Source organism: Jaculus jaculus, chromosome 19 (genome assembly GCF_020740685.1).
Source record: "Jaculus jaculus isolate mJacJac1 chromosome 19, mJacJac1.mat.Y.cur, whole genome shotgun sequence".
Lineage (NCBI taxonomy): Eukaryota > Metazoa > Chordata > Mammalia > Rodentia > Dipodidae > Jaculus > Jaculus jaculus.
Genome location: NC_059120.1, coordinates 39,045,365 through 39,062,294, shown reverse-complemented (window position 1 = coordinate 39,062,294; position 16,930 = coordinate 39,045,365). Strand labels below are relative to the sequence as shown.

The window sequence follows — 16,930 nt, the reverse complement described above, 5'->3', positions numbered from 1 at the left end:
ACTTGCCTGCAAAGACTAACAGCCTGGGTTCAATTTCCCAGTACCCACGTATAGCCAGATTCACAAAGTGGTGCATGCCTCTGGAATATATATGCAGTGGCTAGAAGCCCTGGTACACTCATCTTCTCTCTCTCTGCCTGCTTGCAGATAAATAAGTAATATATAAATAAAAATAACTACCTTCTACTTTAAATCTCTCTATTGACTGTCATATTCTGTTTGACCCAGCCTTCTCAGTGAAACTGCTTTTCTTAAGGTTACTCATAATCTAGTTGCCTAAGCTGGTGCTCTTGGTAGCCTTTTTTCTCCCAGATGCACAAAGCATTGCGAGTATGGTATATGCCTCTCTCTTCTGTGTCTTTGACACCTTCCTTGTGACTGTTTATCCATCCGTTCCCTAAGATGGCAGTGTTCCCAAGGTTCTGTTCTTGACTCACAATTCAGGTAATCTCATCCACTACCAAGGCTTTACCACAATAGCTACCAAATGTTTTTCGTCAGATATTTCTAGGTTCTTTGTTTGTTTGTTCTATTTTTTAATTTAATTTTGTTTTTTTTTTTGAGGTAGGGTCTCACTCCAGTCCAGGTTGACCTGGAATTCACTATATAGTCTCAGGGTGGCCTCAAACCCCCTGGGATTAAAGGCGTGCACCACCAACCCCAGAAATCTTTGGATATTTCTCATTAAGTACTTGGTACATGTTGCTAAGAGCTTGTTAGCTCTCTCTCTCTCTCTCTTAGGGTGTTTTAGGACCACACAAATGGAATTCTTTTCTCTCCTGCCAATATATGTGCAAAAAAGCGTGCTAGAGAAAGGAGTGGGATAATTTAGTTTTTCAGTAGGCTAGAAAACTACTCTTTTCTTACATTCTAAATGTAGAATAATTTTTATTACAGCAAAATAGTTTATAAGCTAGTGTAGTGGGTAAAGCCTTGGCAGTGGATAAGATTGCCTGAATTGTGAGTCAAGAACAGAACCTAGGGAACATTGACATTTTAGGGAGCAGATGGATAAAGAACAGTCACAAGAAGGTGTCAAAAAAGAAACAGAAGAGAAAGGCATACGCCACACTAACAATGCTTTGTACATCTGTGAGAAAAGGCTACGCCTGGGCTGTAGCAAGACCTTACCTTGAAAAACAAAGCAAAATAAAACAAAAACCTACTTTATAGCTTGCCAATTTATTGTAGTGAATTTTTTACTTGTAAAAGTGATGTGTTGAAACTAAGACTAAGTGTGTAAAAGTGATGTCTTTTCATATATTCTAAGCCATTTTCTACCTAGCTTATTTCATTCATGTATGTGTGTTTCACTATATCAGAAGCACTCCAAAAGAACTGAAAATAAAATTATAGGACATCATAGTGTACAACTGAGGGTGGTTTTCTTTGTTGTTGTTTTGAGGTAGGGTCTTACACTCGCCCAGGCCAACCTGGAACTCACTGTACAGTCCGAGGCTGGCGTAGCACTCACAGTGATCCTACTACCTCTGCCTTCTAAGTGCTATCACTCCAGGCTTTGAGGATGTTTTATAAAGTTCTTCCATGCAGGCTGGACAAATGGCTCAGTGTTTAAGGTGCTTACCTGCAAAGCCTAACAACGGGGTTCAATTCCCCAGTACTCTTATCAAGCCAGACACACAAAGTGGCACATGTGTCTGGAATTCATTTGGAGGCCCTGGCATGGCCAGTCTCCCTGTGTCTGTCTCTGTCTCTCTCTGCTTGCAGATAAATAAATAAAAATATTCTTTAAAATGTTCTTTGTTGGTCAGGTGTGGTGGCACATGCCTTTAATCCCAGCACTCAGGAGACAGAGGTAGGAGGATCACCATGAGTTCGAGGCCACCCTGAGACTACATAGTGAATTCCAGGTCAGCCTGGGCTAGAGCGAGACCCTACGTTAAAAAAAGTTCCTTGTTGCTCAACTCATGTATTAATTGATAACACTACAGCTACCTGCTAGGAACATCCTTGCTAGTTTAATCCATGTCTGATTATTAAGATGATTCTTCAAAGGGGTTGAGCAGAAAGAGGTATGATGTATGAATATGATCAAATTACATTATATATGTGTATAAAATTTGTCAAAATAAAAAATAGAAAAGGGGGCTGGGGAGATGATGTAAAGGTTAAAGGGACTTGTTTGCATAGCCTGCTGGCCTGGTTTTGATTCCTCAGTACTCACATAAGTTGCTCACTGATTCGTTTGTCAGACTTGTTTGTAGCAACAAACAAGAAGGTGGAACACAATTTTTCTGACCTCTACATTTATGCCATGTCATGTACACCATGGCATGCACACACATATACACACACTACATTCTTTTAAAAAGATGGTTCTTGGGGGTTGGAGAGATGGGTTAGCGGTTAAGGTGTTTGCCTACAAAGCCAAAGGACCTCAGTTCGATTCCCCAGAACCCACGTAAGCCAAATGCACAAGGGGGCACATGCATCTGGAGTTCATTTACAGTGCTGGAGGCTGTGGCTGGCCCATTCTTTCTCTCTACCTGCCTGTTTTTGCATCTCTCTCTCCCCCTCCCCACAAATAAGTAAATAAAAATAAAAAAATATTTTTAAAAAGATGGTTCTTTCGAAATCTTTACTTTTTTTTTTTTTTTTTTTTTTTGAGGTAGGGTCTCGCTCCAGCCCAGGCTGACCTGGAAATCACTGTGTAGTCTCAGGGTGGCCTTGAACTCACGGAGATCCTCGTACATCTGCCTCCTGAGTGCTGGGATTAAAGGAGTGTACCACCACGCCCGGCTCAGAAATCTTTACTTTTAAGGAATGCAGACAAAATAGGAAGGAAAGAGATTATTTCTTCACAGTGTTAGTTTATGTTGCAAATGCCAGAAGTTTTTTAGCTATTGCACATTCAACTACCTACATGTTTCTTTTTTTTTTTTTTTTTTTTTTTTTTTGAGGCAAACCCTTTTTATGGCCTTTTTTTATGTGAAAGAATGAGAGCAATAGAGAGAGAGAGAGATTTGGCACACCAGAGCCTCCATTGTAATTGAACTTCATATGAACTCTAGCCACTGTAATTGAACGCCATATGAACTCCATTGTAAGCATGTGTGACCTTGGCATGCATGCATCACTTTGTGTGTCTGGCTTACGTGGGACCTGGAGAGTTGAACATGGGCCCTAAGGCTTTGCAGGCAAGCTCCTTAACTGCTAAGCCATCTCTTCGGCCCCCTAATATATTTCTTTTTTGTTGTTGTTGGGTTTTTTTGTTTGTTTTTTCAAGTTAGGGTTTCACTCTTGTCCAGATTGACCTAGAATTCACTATATAGTCTCAAGGTGGCCTCGAACTCATGGCGATCCTCCTACCTCTGCCTTCTGAGTGCTGGGATTAAAGGCGTGCACCACCAAGCCTGGTCCTATTTCTAATTCTATTTATTAGCTAGTCACTTGGACAAATTAATATACACTAACACTGCAGATTGCATAAGGTACCATGGCAATTAATTCAGTGTTCTTTCATATGCTTAGCTCAAGCTAATGTAAGAAAAACAAGTACTTTTTGAAATTTGAAACAGACCTGTTTGCCTGCTTAATATGGCCAAAATACAAAATCAGTCTTTGTTATTAGTATAAATAGGTCAGCATACAATAAGTGATTACATTTAAGTGAAGAATTGAATAGGCACCTGATTCTTGGCTTAGACTTCAAGGTAAGTGGGTCTCATATCAGCTTTATCAAACTGTTTCAAGAAAAAGGATATGCAGGAGCTGGGGAGATGGTTCAGTGGTTAAGAACATGTGCTGTGCGAACCTGATGAATAGAGTTTGTATCCTTAGAACCCACATAAAGTCAGACAAAGGACTACACATGTCTGTAACCCCAGTGAGCCTGTATCAGTGGGAGATGGAAACAGAAGAATCCCAAAGTTTATGAACTAGCTAGGCTAGGTTCACAGTGACACACACACACACACACAGAGAGAGAAAGAGAGAAACCCTATTTCAACAAGGTAAAAAGTGACAGCTGACACCCTGAGATTGTCCTCTGACCTCCACACATGTACTGTGGCAGGGGTGCATCTATCCCTACACACACACACACACAGAAGTATATGCAATTTTTTTTATAATGGAATATATATATGTATTTAGTGAGTATGGGCATCCCAGGGCTTCTTACCACTAAAAACAAACTCCAGACACATGTGCCACTTTATACATCTCACTTTACCTGGGACTGGTGATTTGAGCCCTGGGCTGAGCAATCTTCCCAGCCCCTTATTATAATATTTTTTTATTTGTTTGTAATTTAGAGAGAAAGAGGCAGAGGGGGAGGGAGGGAGTGGGAGAGAGAGAGACAGAATGGGCACACCAGGGCCCCCAGCCACTACAAACAAACTCCAGATGCATGTGCCACCTTGTGCATCTGGCTTATGTGGGGGATCAAACCTGGGTCCTTAGGCTTCACAGGCAAATGCCTTAATCACTAGGCAATCTCTCCAGCCCATTTTTGTAATTTAGATAAACATTTTTTAGTTTAATGTCAACTTTTGTTCTAGGATTCTAACTGTGTGCTGAAAAGTAAAGAAGCTTTGGCTAGTAAACAAGCCAGTCACACTTAAAATGTGTTTATTCTTTGAAAAGTGAGCCCTCAGCTTACTACTCCCAAGTGTTAGTTTAATAAAATAGACAACTGACTTACTGATGCTCTTTTATTTATTTACAGAGCTTCCATATGGCTGGGAGAAAATAGAGGATCCTCAGTATGGGACATACTATGTTGAGTAAGTTTGTTGCCGCCATGAATATTCTACCAAATATTTTCCTTTCACTTTACAGATTTGGGGATGCTAGATAAAGTCCTTTGTGCTTCTGTGACCAGATTTGGCAATTTCCAACTAAGGGAAGGAGGTGATAGGAGCAGTAAGCACTTACTGTGCTGACGTTGGACTTCCCAGAAGTTAGTTTTAAGTTTCTAAATATAGGCCAAAGCCCAGGGTGGGCACACACCTGTATTTACTCTATACTGGAGTTTAAGATGTAAGGAATTAAGTCCAAGACTTCAAGGCCTGCCTTGGCAGTAAAGCAAGGCCTATCTCAAAAAAGAAAAGGAAAGAAGGGGCTGGAGAGATGGCTTATCGGTTAAACGTTTGCCTGTGAAGCCTATGGATCCCGGTTTGAGGCTCAGTTCCCCAGGACCCATGTAAGCCAGATGCACAAGGTGGTACATGCATCTGGAGTTCGTTTGCAGTGGCTGGAGGCCCTGGTGCACACATTCTCACTCTCTCTCCCTCTCTCTCTCTCTTTCTCCCTTTCTCTCTCTCTCTCTCTGTCTCTCTGTTGCTCTCAAATAAATAAATAAAAATAAACAAAAACAAAAAAAGAAAAGGAAAGGAGAATGGGCAGTCATATAAAAGACTAATGCTGGAGATCTTACCATTGTCACCATATCCTTAAGGGCAGGTAGTAAATGGCAAATAAAACACACTGGATAGATAAACTGGAGGTGACTTCCAGCACTACTAATATATGCTTCCAAAAGCTATTAAGGACCTTAAGGACATTGTAATGTTCTGATCCAAAATTTTGAAGTATGCAGTTAAAGGTATGTCCTTTCTTTAAGAAAAATGTAAATTCTTTGGGGGTATGAATTTGTCTCTCAAGCAGCTGTTATGGCTAAATTTAAGTATAAACATATGTCAGAGGAACACTGAACAGCTGCTATTAGCTGGAGAAATTAGGCCACATACACATCCAAGTTTCATCTCTTTTTGTTATCCAGTTGCTGCATTGTTACCACTATAGGAATTGCCTTCTTTCCAGATGCTGCAGATAGGTTTTTGACCTTATGTGTCTAGTACTTGGCAGATTGTATCATAAACCTTACTATTTACCTAGAAATTCAGTCTTGAACCTACTGCCTTGTCTGCAAAGGCAAAATTATATCACCTACAAAAACAGTAAGTGTAAGAGTCTTCTAGTTTTATGATTGCTTATTAACTTTTCAACACTTGGCATAAGCCAATGCTGTTTCCTATAATTTTCCCTAAAGTAAATATCTCTGACTGCTGTTGTGGTCTTTAATGTATAGGTCTTCACTGAATCACTGTGGTTACAGAGATGTTTGGAATGATTCTTAAAATCCAGTATATACCCCAAGGAAGCAACTCTGTTAGATTGTCCTTTAGGTATATAATTTCACAGTTTCAATGTTTTACTTCCTTTGGAAAAACTATGATAATTTTACTACCATTGTATTATTTAATATATTGCTGATACTGGTGAAATGTGATGTGAAAGTACTCAGCAGCTCTTTTGTTATTATTTTTTTGCCTAAGGCATAGGTAAAGGAGGAAACAGCAGTGTTTTCAAGTCAAAGGCATAGTTGGAGGCCATCCGAAAAGGTTTTATGGGTCTTTTTTATAACCCCTTGTATTTTAGCCTATTTAAATTGGACTTCAATCAACTATGATTTGCCATTGACTCTGCTGAACATTTCTGAGATAATGATTCTCATTATTGCCCATTCCAAGTGAATTTGAATGTACATGGTCAAGAGGTGAAAGTCATTTGCCTGTTGTAAAATCTTGAGCTGAATGATCGGCTTCTCATTAAGCATGGATATGATATTGAGGCAACTTTGGGGCAAATCCTGAAGTGACCTGCTCCTAGTTGTCATGGAGGTGCGTGAAGCAGCTTGAGTCAGGAGCAGCAGCAGCACTGTGATTTTATATGTTTATTCTCAGAATGAGCTCATTTATGGGAGGATAATTTGTTAGATTAAGAAAGAACAGACTGTACTCAAGATGCACATTAGTATGGAGTCGGCTGAGCTGTGGAATGTGGCTAGATTCCCAGATGAACGAGGTCTTGAATCTCAACTGTAGTAGTCTACAGTGAGTTTACTGATGGAGATAAAAAGCTGCTACTTGAATGGCTACTCTGGCTCTCTTAGTTTGTCAGACCAGATGGCACCATGATTGCTTTTGGCAGAAACCTTCTAGTAGTAACACTAACTGCAGTGGCAGCTTTTCTTTGTGAATATTTATTTTAGAAGATGAGATTCTGAAACCGATCTTTTTTTTGAAAACAGAATTATTCCAGAACTTAATGTCAAGCTTTCTATAGAAATACTTTTATATTTAGAAGTGTTATCTTGATTATATTATATTAAAGGTTTCAATATATTTATATGACACTCAAAATACGTGTCTGGTTTTATATCTCAACTTCTTTATGAATATGTTGTGATGAGTTTTTTAATCTAGTTATTAGGCACAAATTATAATACAGATGTTATATTCCAAAATATATATTATTTGATCATCCTTATTTGTTTCCCTTCTCTAAATTTTGGTAATCTGTAACATTTACCTCTTCCTTATGAGAAAGATACTTGTTTATGGAGTACCCTTACTCCATAGCTACTTGTATGGGAAAAATAAATGTTACCCCTTAATTTGTGCACATAAGTAGTTAAAATAAAAAGTGAATATTTTCACTTTTTTGTTTTGCTTAGGGGAGTGGCATTTTAATCTAGATGCCATAGAGACACAGTTATTCCTTTCGCTAAATATTACATTCTTTAACAAAGAAAAGGGTTATTCACCTGAATATTTATACTCTTTTCTCCTGCACACTTATATCCTCATTAGTGATATAAATACAAATTACGACTACTTATATTCTAATGCATGTATAACAAAATGAGTCATTCTGGATGAGAATGTTTTAAAGGGAGCCAAAGGTTTTTCTGAACAAGAAAGATTCCTTTCTAAGTGAAAATGTTTGTTCCTTTTTCTTATGAATATATAGTGTCCGTACCTTATAATTTTTCTTAAAGGTGGTACCTAAGATTTTCATTTTCACAGAGTTTAGCGAACACAATGAAGAAGGTGTTTAAGAGAAGTATCTTTGATGTTAAGGAAATCAAAGTCCCCAAAATATCCAGCAAAACCCGTCATGTTTAGAACTCTGAACTAGCACATGTGTTGTGCAGTTCAGATGAACTGGAAGCCCGAAAGGCAGAAAACTCTGACATTCCTTGCTATAAGGGTTGCTTGTGTGGCTGACTGTTTTTGTCCTTTCCCCACTTTGCCATTATTAGTACAAATAACATAGGATTTGTATGTCTACCCATCTGTAGATTTTGTAATACCCGGCCTATTTAAAGATGATCATATTCAGACATTCTCATGATTTGATGCTTAGTGGTTGGTATTCACTAATTTCACTTTTTACTATAATGAATTTTACTGGGAAACATGGATGAAATACATTTGTATCGTGATGTGCTAGAATGTGAGCCCATAGCTTCTGCATTATACTGTGTCATGGTTTTACCCATAGTTTTTTAGGCTCTTTTTCTTTCACAACAGTGGTATTCCTAAATAGCTACCACATAACTGACTTGCCAGAATGTCAATGCTGTATTTCCTAAGCATACTGATGCCCATAAAGTGTTGAGTATCACTGAATAATCACCACCCCCCAGTCTCCACACTTTTCTTCTTTTTCTCAGGTTTCTAAGCTTTCCAAGAAGCAATTGTGAATGTTTCCGATAATAAAGGCCACTTAAACTTATGTTATAGAAATATATTGTATGTTTATATTAATAAGAACTATAAATTTATATTTAACTAATTTAATTATATAATTGTGAAGAAATTGAAGTGTAAAAAGAGTTGTTCTGGGGCTGGAGGGATGACTTAAGGGTTAAGGCATTTACCTTCAAAGCCAAAGGACCCAGGTTCAATTCCCCAGGACCCAAGTTAGCTGGATGTACAAGGGGGAGCATGTGTCTGGAGTTTCATTTGCAGTGGCTGGAAGCCCTGGCATGCCCATTCTCTTCCCCCATCTCTGTCAAATAAATTAAATAAAATATTTTTTAATTTTTGTTTTATCTTGTTTTTCCAGATAGGGTCTGTAGCCCAGGCTGACCTGGAATTCACTAGGTAATCTTAGGATGGCCTCGAACTCACAGTGATCCTCCTACTTCTGCCTCCCGAGTGCTGGGATTAAAGGCGTGCGCCACCATGCCCAGCAATAAAATATTTTTTTAAAAAGAGTTGTTCTGTGATGCAGTATGATAAAAGCACTACTTTTTTAGTTGCTGCTAAATCGATGTGGAAAAGCAATATGCTAGAAAGGTTTTGGGTAATTTTAAACCAGATATGGTGGTTTACACTGTCAGTCCCAGCACTTGAAAGGCTGAGGTAAGAGAACAGGCACAAGTTCAAGGATAAATGGTGAGTTAGTTCTAGGCCAGCCTGGGCTGCAATTTCAGACCTTGTTTCAAGAAACAACAACAAAACAAAAAGTGTCTATGTAATAATTCATCTCATATGAGATTATGGTGATGGTTGCGAAGCTTTCTAAAAGTATATGTATTTAAGGAGTGAATTTAACTATGATAAGCAAGTGATTAATTTTTTTAAAAATGGCTTGTTTCATTTTGGATAAACTTAAAACTCTTCTATCATTAATTGCCTTAAAAAATTAACTGACTAGTTACCAACCCCTCTGATTGTATGAGTTGAGAGAACTTCTACTTCCTACTGTCTTGGTCTTTGGATAGGTTGTAGAAAGCTACAGTAAATATGCTGTAGTAAGTTTCAGCATCTTTGACTTTTAGCCATCCTTTATGGGCCTCCCACTATCTCTGTGAGCCTTTCTGTGCACTGTCCCCCAAAGGGACATATTTACCCTTTAGTCTGTAATGACGGATTGGTATATTTCTTCTAAACCTGAAACACACATTTTTCTGCATTTTACAGTCACCTTAACCAAAAAACCCAGTTTGAAAATCCAGTGGAAGAAGCAAAAAGGAAAAAGCAGTTAGGACAGGCTGAAATTTGTTCTTCAAAACCAGGTAAAACTTCGTTTGTTTTTTTTTTTTTCTTCTAAGAATCAAATGTGAAATTTATATGCTAATAAAAATGAGTTTCAACTCTTTATTGCTAGATTTTTGAAATTCAACAGAAAATGCTTAAGTTTTGCCACTTTAAAAAAATAAGAATAATCTTTTAAATTTTCTCAACATTATGAAACTCCTGAGATTGTCATCATGATTAAATAAAAACATAAGATTATATAAATTTGAGGTTTGATTCTGAAGACGAGATTGTTTCTTTATAATTAAGGCCAGGTTCAGTATTATATCTCTAGCTTATTATGTGATTAAAGTCTAAAGTCTATAATCATTCAAAATTCTCAATGAGCTAGTCACTTAATAAATACTAAGTAAGGTTGGTATTATATATATGTAAGTAGAATGATTGAGATGGGGAGGTAATATGATGGAGAATGGAATTTCAAAGGGGAAGTGCGGGGGGGGTGAGGGTATTACCATGGGATATTTTTTATAATCATGGAAAATGTTAATAAGAATTGTGAAAAGATAAAAAATAAAATTTAAAAATAAAAAAATAAATACTAAGTAAATCGACTAAATTATGTACCTACACCATTACATATTAAATAGGATGATATGTAATGGTCATATCAAAATCCCATTTTATCTTAGAGCTGATAATACTTTCAGCAAAGTAGTGGGATACAAAATTAACATAAAAATCAGTAGCCTGAGGGCTGGAGAGATGGCTTGTCAGTTAAAGTGCCAGCCTGCAAAGCCAAAGGACCCAGGTTGGATTCCCCAGGACCCACATAAGCCAGATGTACAAGGTGGTGCATGCATCTGGAGTTTGTTTTCAGTGGCTGGAGGTTCTGGTATGTCTATTCTCCCTCTCTCTCTCTCTCTCTCTCTCTCTCTCTCTCAAGTAAATGAATAAAGAAATTTTAAAAAATTAATAGCCTTCATAAATACCGATGACAAATATACTGAGAAAGAAATTAGGGAATAGTCCCATTCACAGTAGCCACCAAAAAAAAAAAAAAAAAACCCTCAAATATCTTGTAATATCCCTAACCAAAGAGGTGAAAAACCTCTACAATAACAAGTTTAAAATGCTGAAGAAAAAAATTGAGAAAAACACCAGATGTAGAAAGATCTCCATGCTTTGGCTTGGAAGAATTAATATAAAAATTGCCAAAGCAATTTACAAGTTCAATTCAAGCTAATCAAAATTCTAGTATGTGGTGGATAGATGGCTTAGCAGTTAAGGTGCTGGCCTGTAAAGCCCTAAGGACCCAGGTTCAATTCCTCAGTACCCACATAAACTAGATGTACAAGTTGGTGCATGCAGCTGGAGTTTGTTTTCAGTAGTTAAGAGTTTAAAGGCCCTGGCATGCATTCTCTCTCTCTCTCTCTCTCTCTTAAAAAAAAAAAAATATATATATATATAAATATATGCATACATACACACACATAGATACATATATATTTATGTATGTATGTATAGTTTTATATATATAAGTTTTATATACATATATATATGTATAAAACTTTCCATCTCTCTCAAATAAATACGTTTTTAAAAAAAATCCAGCTACAAGCCGGGTGTGGTGGTGCACATCTTTAATCCCAGCACTCGGGAGGCAGAGGTAGGAGGATTGCCATGAGTTCAAGGCCACCCTGAGAATACAGAGTGAATTCCAGGTCAGCCTAAACTACAGTGAAACCCTACCTCAAAAAAAAAAAAAAAAAAAGTCAGCTACATTATTTGCAGAAATAAAAAATAATAATAATTTAAAATTCACATGAAAGCATAAAAGGCCTTGAGTAGGCAAAAGTGTCCTCAATAAAAGAATGCTGCTGAAGGTATTACCATAGCCAATTTCAAATTATACTATAAGCCATAATAATAACAACAACATGATACTGGCACAAAAACAGATATATAGATCAATAGAACAGAAGATCAAAGTATACATTCATTTAACTACAGCTACCTGTTTTTAAAAAACATTTTATTTTTATTTATTTATTTGAGAGAGAGAGAAATAGGCAGAGAGAGAATGGACATGCCAGGGCCTCCAGCCACTGCAAATGAACTCCAGCTGCATGAACCCCCTTGTGTATCTGGCTTACGTGGATCCTGGGGAATTGAACCGGGGTTCTTTGGCTTTGCAGGCAAGTGCCTTAACTGCTATGTCATCTCTCCAGCCCCCACCTGTTTTTTTAATTGATTTTTTAAAATAAAAGGTTGTGTTCATATCCCCTCTTCCCCACTCCAGTTCTGCTGAGAGTCTTCCTCAGTGGGGTTATTAATATTCATGTGGAACCGAGGCATATCAGTGAGTCTCTGCAGTAGGATGGGGAGGGAAGGAGCCAGTGCCTCAGGCTATTCTCACCAACCTGAGGCTCTTAGAATCTTTCCACCTCCTCTTCCACTATATTCTCTGTAGCCTCCAGATCTCTGTTTTGATGAGGTTTGAGTGACCACAGTGTTTGTTGCCATCTTCCAGGAACTGGTTTTCAGGCTGTCCTTGAAAGCAGTATTTGTGTCACAGCTTCTTCTGCAGTAACTGGGTCTGGCAGATTAGGTGGAGGTGCCCCATTTCATGGTGGATAGTCAGCTATTTTTGATGTATTCAGGTATCCTGGTTCTCCCCGGTGTTCTCCAGCATCTGTAAGATAGAACAAACTCTCCAACTTAAAGTGAGAAGTTAGAGTTAAAGGAGACCAGAATGGTTACTAGAGAGACTCTTCTTGGTTAAAGAGCAGTGGAGAATCTCTCTGGAGGCTGTTGCTTTCCTGACCTAGGGAATATGGCTGGGTTCTCAGAGCCAGAAATGCATTCTTCCCCACTGAGCAGATCTCATGTTCAGTGCTGTATGTTTCTTGCTAGGATGATTGATTTCCTATCTGGAACTATCTTCTGCTTGTTCACTCCACTGGCAACCATTGTTTTCCAGCAGCTCTCATAGCACTTTCCAGCACTATGTGCACTAGTTGGGAGGGAACTGGATTCCCTCTTAGTTCCAGCATAGTCATTTAGTATCCTGTGGCCAGAGGCTGTGGTCTTCAGCAGTAAGGTCTTACCTGTATTAATTTGGGGACCTCATGTGTCTTCCAAACAGCTCACTGTGGGGGTTGGGGGACAACCCAATTCTGGCCCTAGGATTTGCCAGCCAAAGCCCATGGTTTTAGGGTTATGATTTCTCTCCCTTCTATATGCTATTCTATTTGCCTCCCCCACCCACCCCCACCTGGCGGAGGGTAGTGACTTGTAGAATGGTATCCAGGAGGAACATTTTTCTGGAGTTAATTCATGTTATCATTAGTTTTGTGTATCCCCCACGCCACCCCCATTTCCCCTTCCCCTGCTCCTAGACCTTTCCACCTCTGTCTGTCTTTCTTCCTTTCTTTTTGTTGACCCTTGACTTATTGTCCAGTAGACCTTCCCTCTCTCCCTTTTCCTTGCTTCATTCTGGTCCTGTATCCATACTGTTGATGCTTATTACAGCATACAGTTAACTGAAGCTGATCAAGGTTAGGAACCACATATGAAAGAACATGCAGCCACCTGATTTTTAACAAAGAGGCCACACAGTGGAGAAAAGACAGCATTTTCAACAAATGGTGTAGAAGAATGAAATTAGACCCTTATTTCTCCCCATGCACAAAATCAAGTACAAATGCATCTAAGTCCTCAATGTAAGGCCTGAAATCCTGAAATGACTAGAGGAAAACATCTGGAGAACACTTCAAGATACAAATTTGGCCGGGCGTGGTGGTGCACGCCTTTAATCCCAGCACTGGGAGGCAGAAGTAGAAGGATCACCATGAGTTCGAGGCCACCCTGAGACTCCATAGTGAATTCCAGGTCAGACTGGGCTAGAGTGAGACCCTACCTCGAAAAACAAAACAACAACAACAACAAAAAAGATATAAGTTTGGGCAGATGCACAAGGTGGTGCATGCCTCTGGAACTCATTTGCAGTGGCTAGAGGCCTTGGCATAGCCATTCTTCTCTATCTGCCTCTTTCTCTCTCTCAAATAAATAAATAAATAAAATAAAAGATACAGGCTTTGGGAAGGGCTTTCTAAATAGGAGTCCAGTAGTCCAGTGAATATGCAAACAGTAAGTGGTATCTCATGAAACTAAAAGCTTCTTCAGTTGAGGTAGTTGTCAGCTGAGTCAGCAGACAACCTACAGAAAGTGGAACAGTCTTTGCCAACTGTATATGTGGCAGGATTAGTATAGAGAGCATGCAAAAAAAAATTTAAAACCTAAGCAACAACAACAAAGAAAAAGAATTAAACAACCCAATCATAAAATGGCTGTAGAACTGAAATAAGAGCTCTCAATAGAAGAAATACATGGGGGAAAAACCACACACAAAAAACTTAGCATTGGTCATCTTTAGCTACTAAAGAAATGAAAATTAAACCATCTTTGAAATTCTGTTTTACCCCAGTTGACTGGCTATCATTAAATAATTATTACCAATAAATAAATTATTATTCAATAAAAAAATTAAATGGGGCCTAAGAACCCAGGTTCAACTCCCCAAAATCCTCATAAGACAGATGCATAAGGTGGCACATGCATCTGGAGTTTGTTTGTTGGGTTTTGTTTGTTTGTTTTACTTTTTGGTTTTTCAAGTTAGGGTCTCACTTTAGCCCAAGGTGATCTGGAATTCACTCTGTATTCTCAGGGTAGCCTCGAACTCATGGCAATCCTCCTACCTCTACCTCCCGAGTGCTAGGATTAAAGGCGTGCTCCACCACATCCTGCTGGAGTTAGATTTTAGTGGCTAGAGATCCTGGTGTGCCCATTCATTCTCTCTCTCATAAATAAATAAAAATAAAATAATTTTTTTAAAAAAAATCAAATGATGGACTAGAGAGATAGCTTAATGGTTAAGTCACTTGCCTGCAAAATCTAAGGACTCATGTTCAACTCTCCAGGTCCCACATAAGCAAGACATACAATGATGAAAGCACACAAGGTCACACATGCACACAAGGGGGCCTTACTTGTCTGGAGTTCAGTTGCAGTGGCTGGAGGCCCTGGCACAACAGTTCTCTGTCTCTCAAAAAAAAAAAAAGGCCAGTCTGTTGGGCTTTCCACAAAAATGAAAAATCAATTGACAACAAATGTTGGAAAGGACGTGGGGAAAGAGAAACCCTTATTATTCACTGTTGATGGGAGTGTAAACTGGTATAGCCACTATTAAAATCACTATGGAGGTTCTCATAACCCTAAAAGTAGACCTAACTGACCCAGCTGTGCCACTCCTGGGCATATATTCTAAAGACTTTACACTTTACTGTAGAGATACTTGCTAAGCCATGTGTGCTGGCTGCTGTGTGCACAACAGCAAGAAATGGAATCAACCTAAATAAATGCCCAACACTGATAAATGGATAATACAGATGTGGTACATTTACACAATGGAATTTTATTCACCTATAAAGAAAAATGAAACTGGAAGTAAAATAGGTGGACATGGAAAAATAAGATTAAGTAAGGTAACCCAGGCTCAGAAAGACAAACACTGCCTATTATCTCTCATACATGTAATCGTAGCATGGAACATCTAGATCTGCATGTAAGCTTAAATAAGAGACAGTAGTAGAGGCCAGAAAGCTAATATGAGGCCTGGAGGGAGGAGTTTGTTTGAGATTTGAAGGAGGGATTTGAAGAGGGGTAGACAGCCAAGTAGAGGCAGAATACATGGGATAGAATGGCCCAAGTTGGGACTAGGGAAAGAGGGAGAAGAGGATGGGAGGAGAGATAAACAAAACTAGATACTATAAGTCACACGAAACCTTCTTCATCAGTTAATTTAAAAATACAATTCAAGAGCTGGAGAGATTGCCTAGTGCTTAAGGTACTTGCTGGCAAATCCAGAGGACACAGGTATGAGTCCCCAGGACCTACATAAAGCCAGATGCACAAGATGGCACATGCGTCTGGAGTTCATTTGCAATGGCTAGAGGTCTTGGCATGCCCATTGCCCCCTCCCCACTCTCTCTTTCTCTGTCTGCCTCTTTCTCTCAAATAAATAAATAAATAAATAAAATTTTTAAAAAATAGAATTTAAAAGACTTTTGGCAGAAATACCCTGGGTACCTTGAAGGCATAGGTTGTTCCAGGTAAATCTCAATGCCAGGAATGTCTCATTACCCCTGCAGTGAGTTGTTATCTAGGGAGACCTATGAGGTCTCCAAAACAATACCGGATATTGCCAGTGCTTTTGGATGCCCCCAAGAGTTCACAGTCTAATACACAATGATTATAATATATTGTGAGAGGTGCCATTCTAGAATAGTACTTAAGTATGCCGGCTGAAGAGCAAGCTTAAATTTCATCTCTGTAGCCTAACCTTGGGTAAGTTCTCTAAACTCTTTAAGCCCCTGTTTCTTCATCTGTAAAATAAGAATATAATGTTCCTTTCCTCTTAAAGGTACTATTAAATGAGCATGTAAATTCATAAATACAAGGTGCCTATAACAATGGTATTTAGTACATGATCAATAAATAGTCATCACCCCTTATCTCCTAGGAATATGTATTCCATGACCCCCAAGTACATGCTTAAAAGCATGAATAGGATCAAACATTATATAAACTATTTTGTGCCTATTCATATGATAAACTTCCATCTTTTCACTTCGTGGAAACTTCCTAGTTCCTCGTAGGCATATACAAACCACCAGCATCACCCTCCTATGCCTTGGGGCTATTACTTAGTACAATAAGGACTACTTGGGTATCTGTGTTGTGCTGTGCTGCCATGGGAGTCAGTTGATAACCAGACTGCTACTAAGAGATTGTCAAGCAGGCAGTGTATACAGACAGCGTAGATAGACTAGACAAAAGGAAAATTCCTGTCCCATGTAAAATGGAGCAAGATTGTACAAGATTTCATCAGAACAGTACACAGTTTATTTCTAGAAGTTTCCATTCAATATTTTCAGATTGCAGTTGGCTACAGGTAATTGAAACCACAGAAGGCAAACTGAATAAGGAGAGACTACTGTAATTAATGGACTGTGGAGTGAGGGAAGTAAATATAGACAAGACAGTGAAACAGAAAGCAAGTACTTATTTTT

The 16,930-nt window shown here is 38.6% G+C and overlaps 1 protein-coding gene across 3 annotated transcripts in view; it reads left to right on the top strand.

Annotated features, from left to right (window-relative positions):
- The window catches only part of Magi3 (membrane associated guanylate kinase, WW and PDZ domain containing 3), a 261,567-nt gene that overhangs the window by 182,938 nt on the left and 61,699 nt on the right, over positions 1–16,930 (top strand). For all 3 annotated transcript variants that reach the window (XM_045137897.1, XM_004667556.2, XM_004667558.2), the window contains exons 7-8: positions 4,691–4,748; positions 9,741–9,835. In XM_045137897.1, the coding sequence (XP_044993832.1) occupies positions 4,691–4,748; positions 9,741–9,835 (153 nt within the window). The remainder of the gene's footprint in view (positions 1–4,690; positions 4,749–9,740; positions 9,836–16,930) is intronic.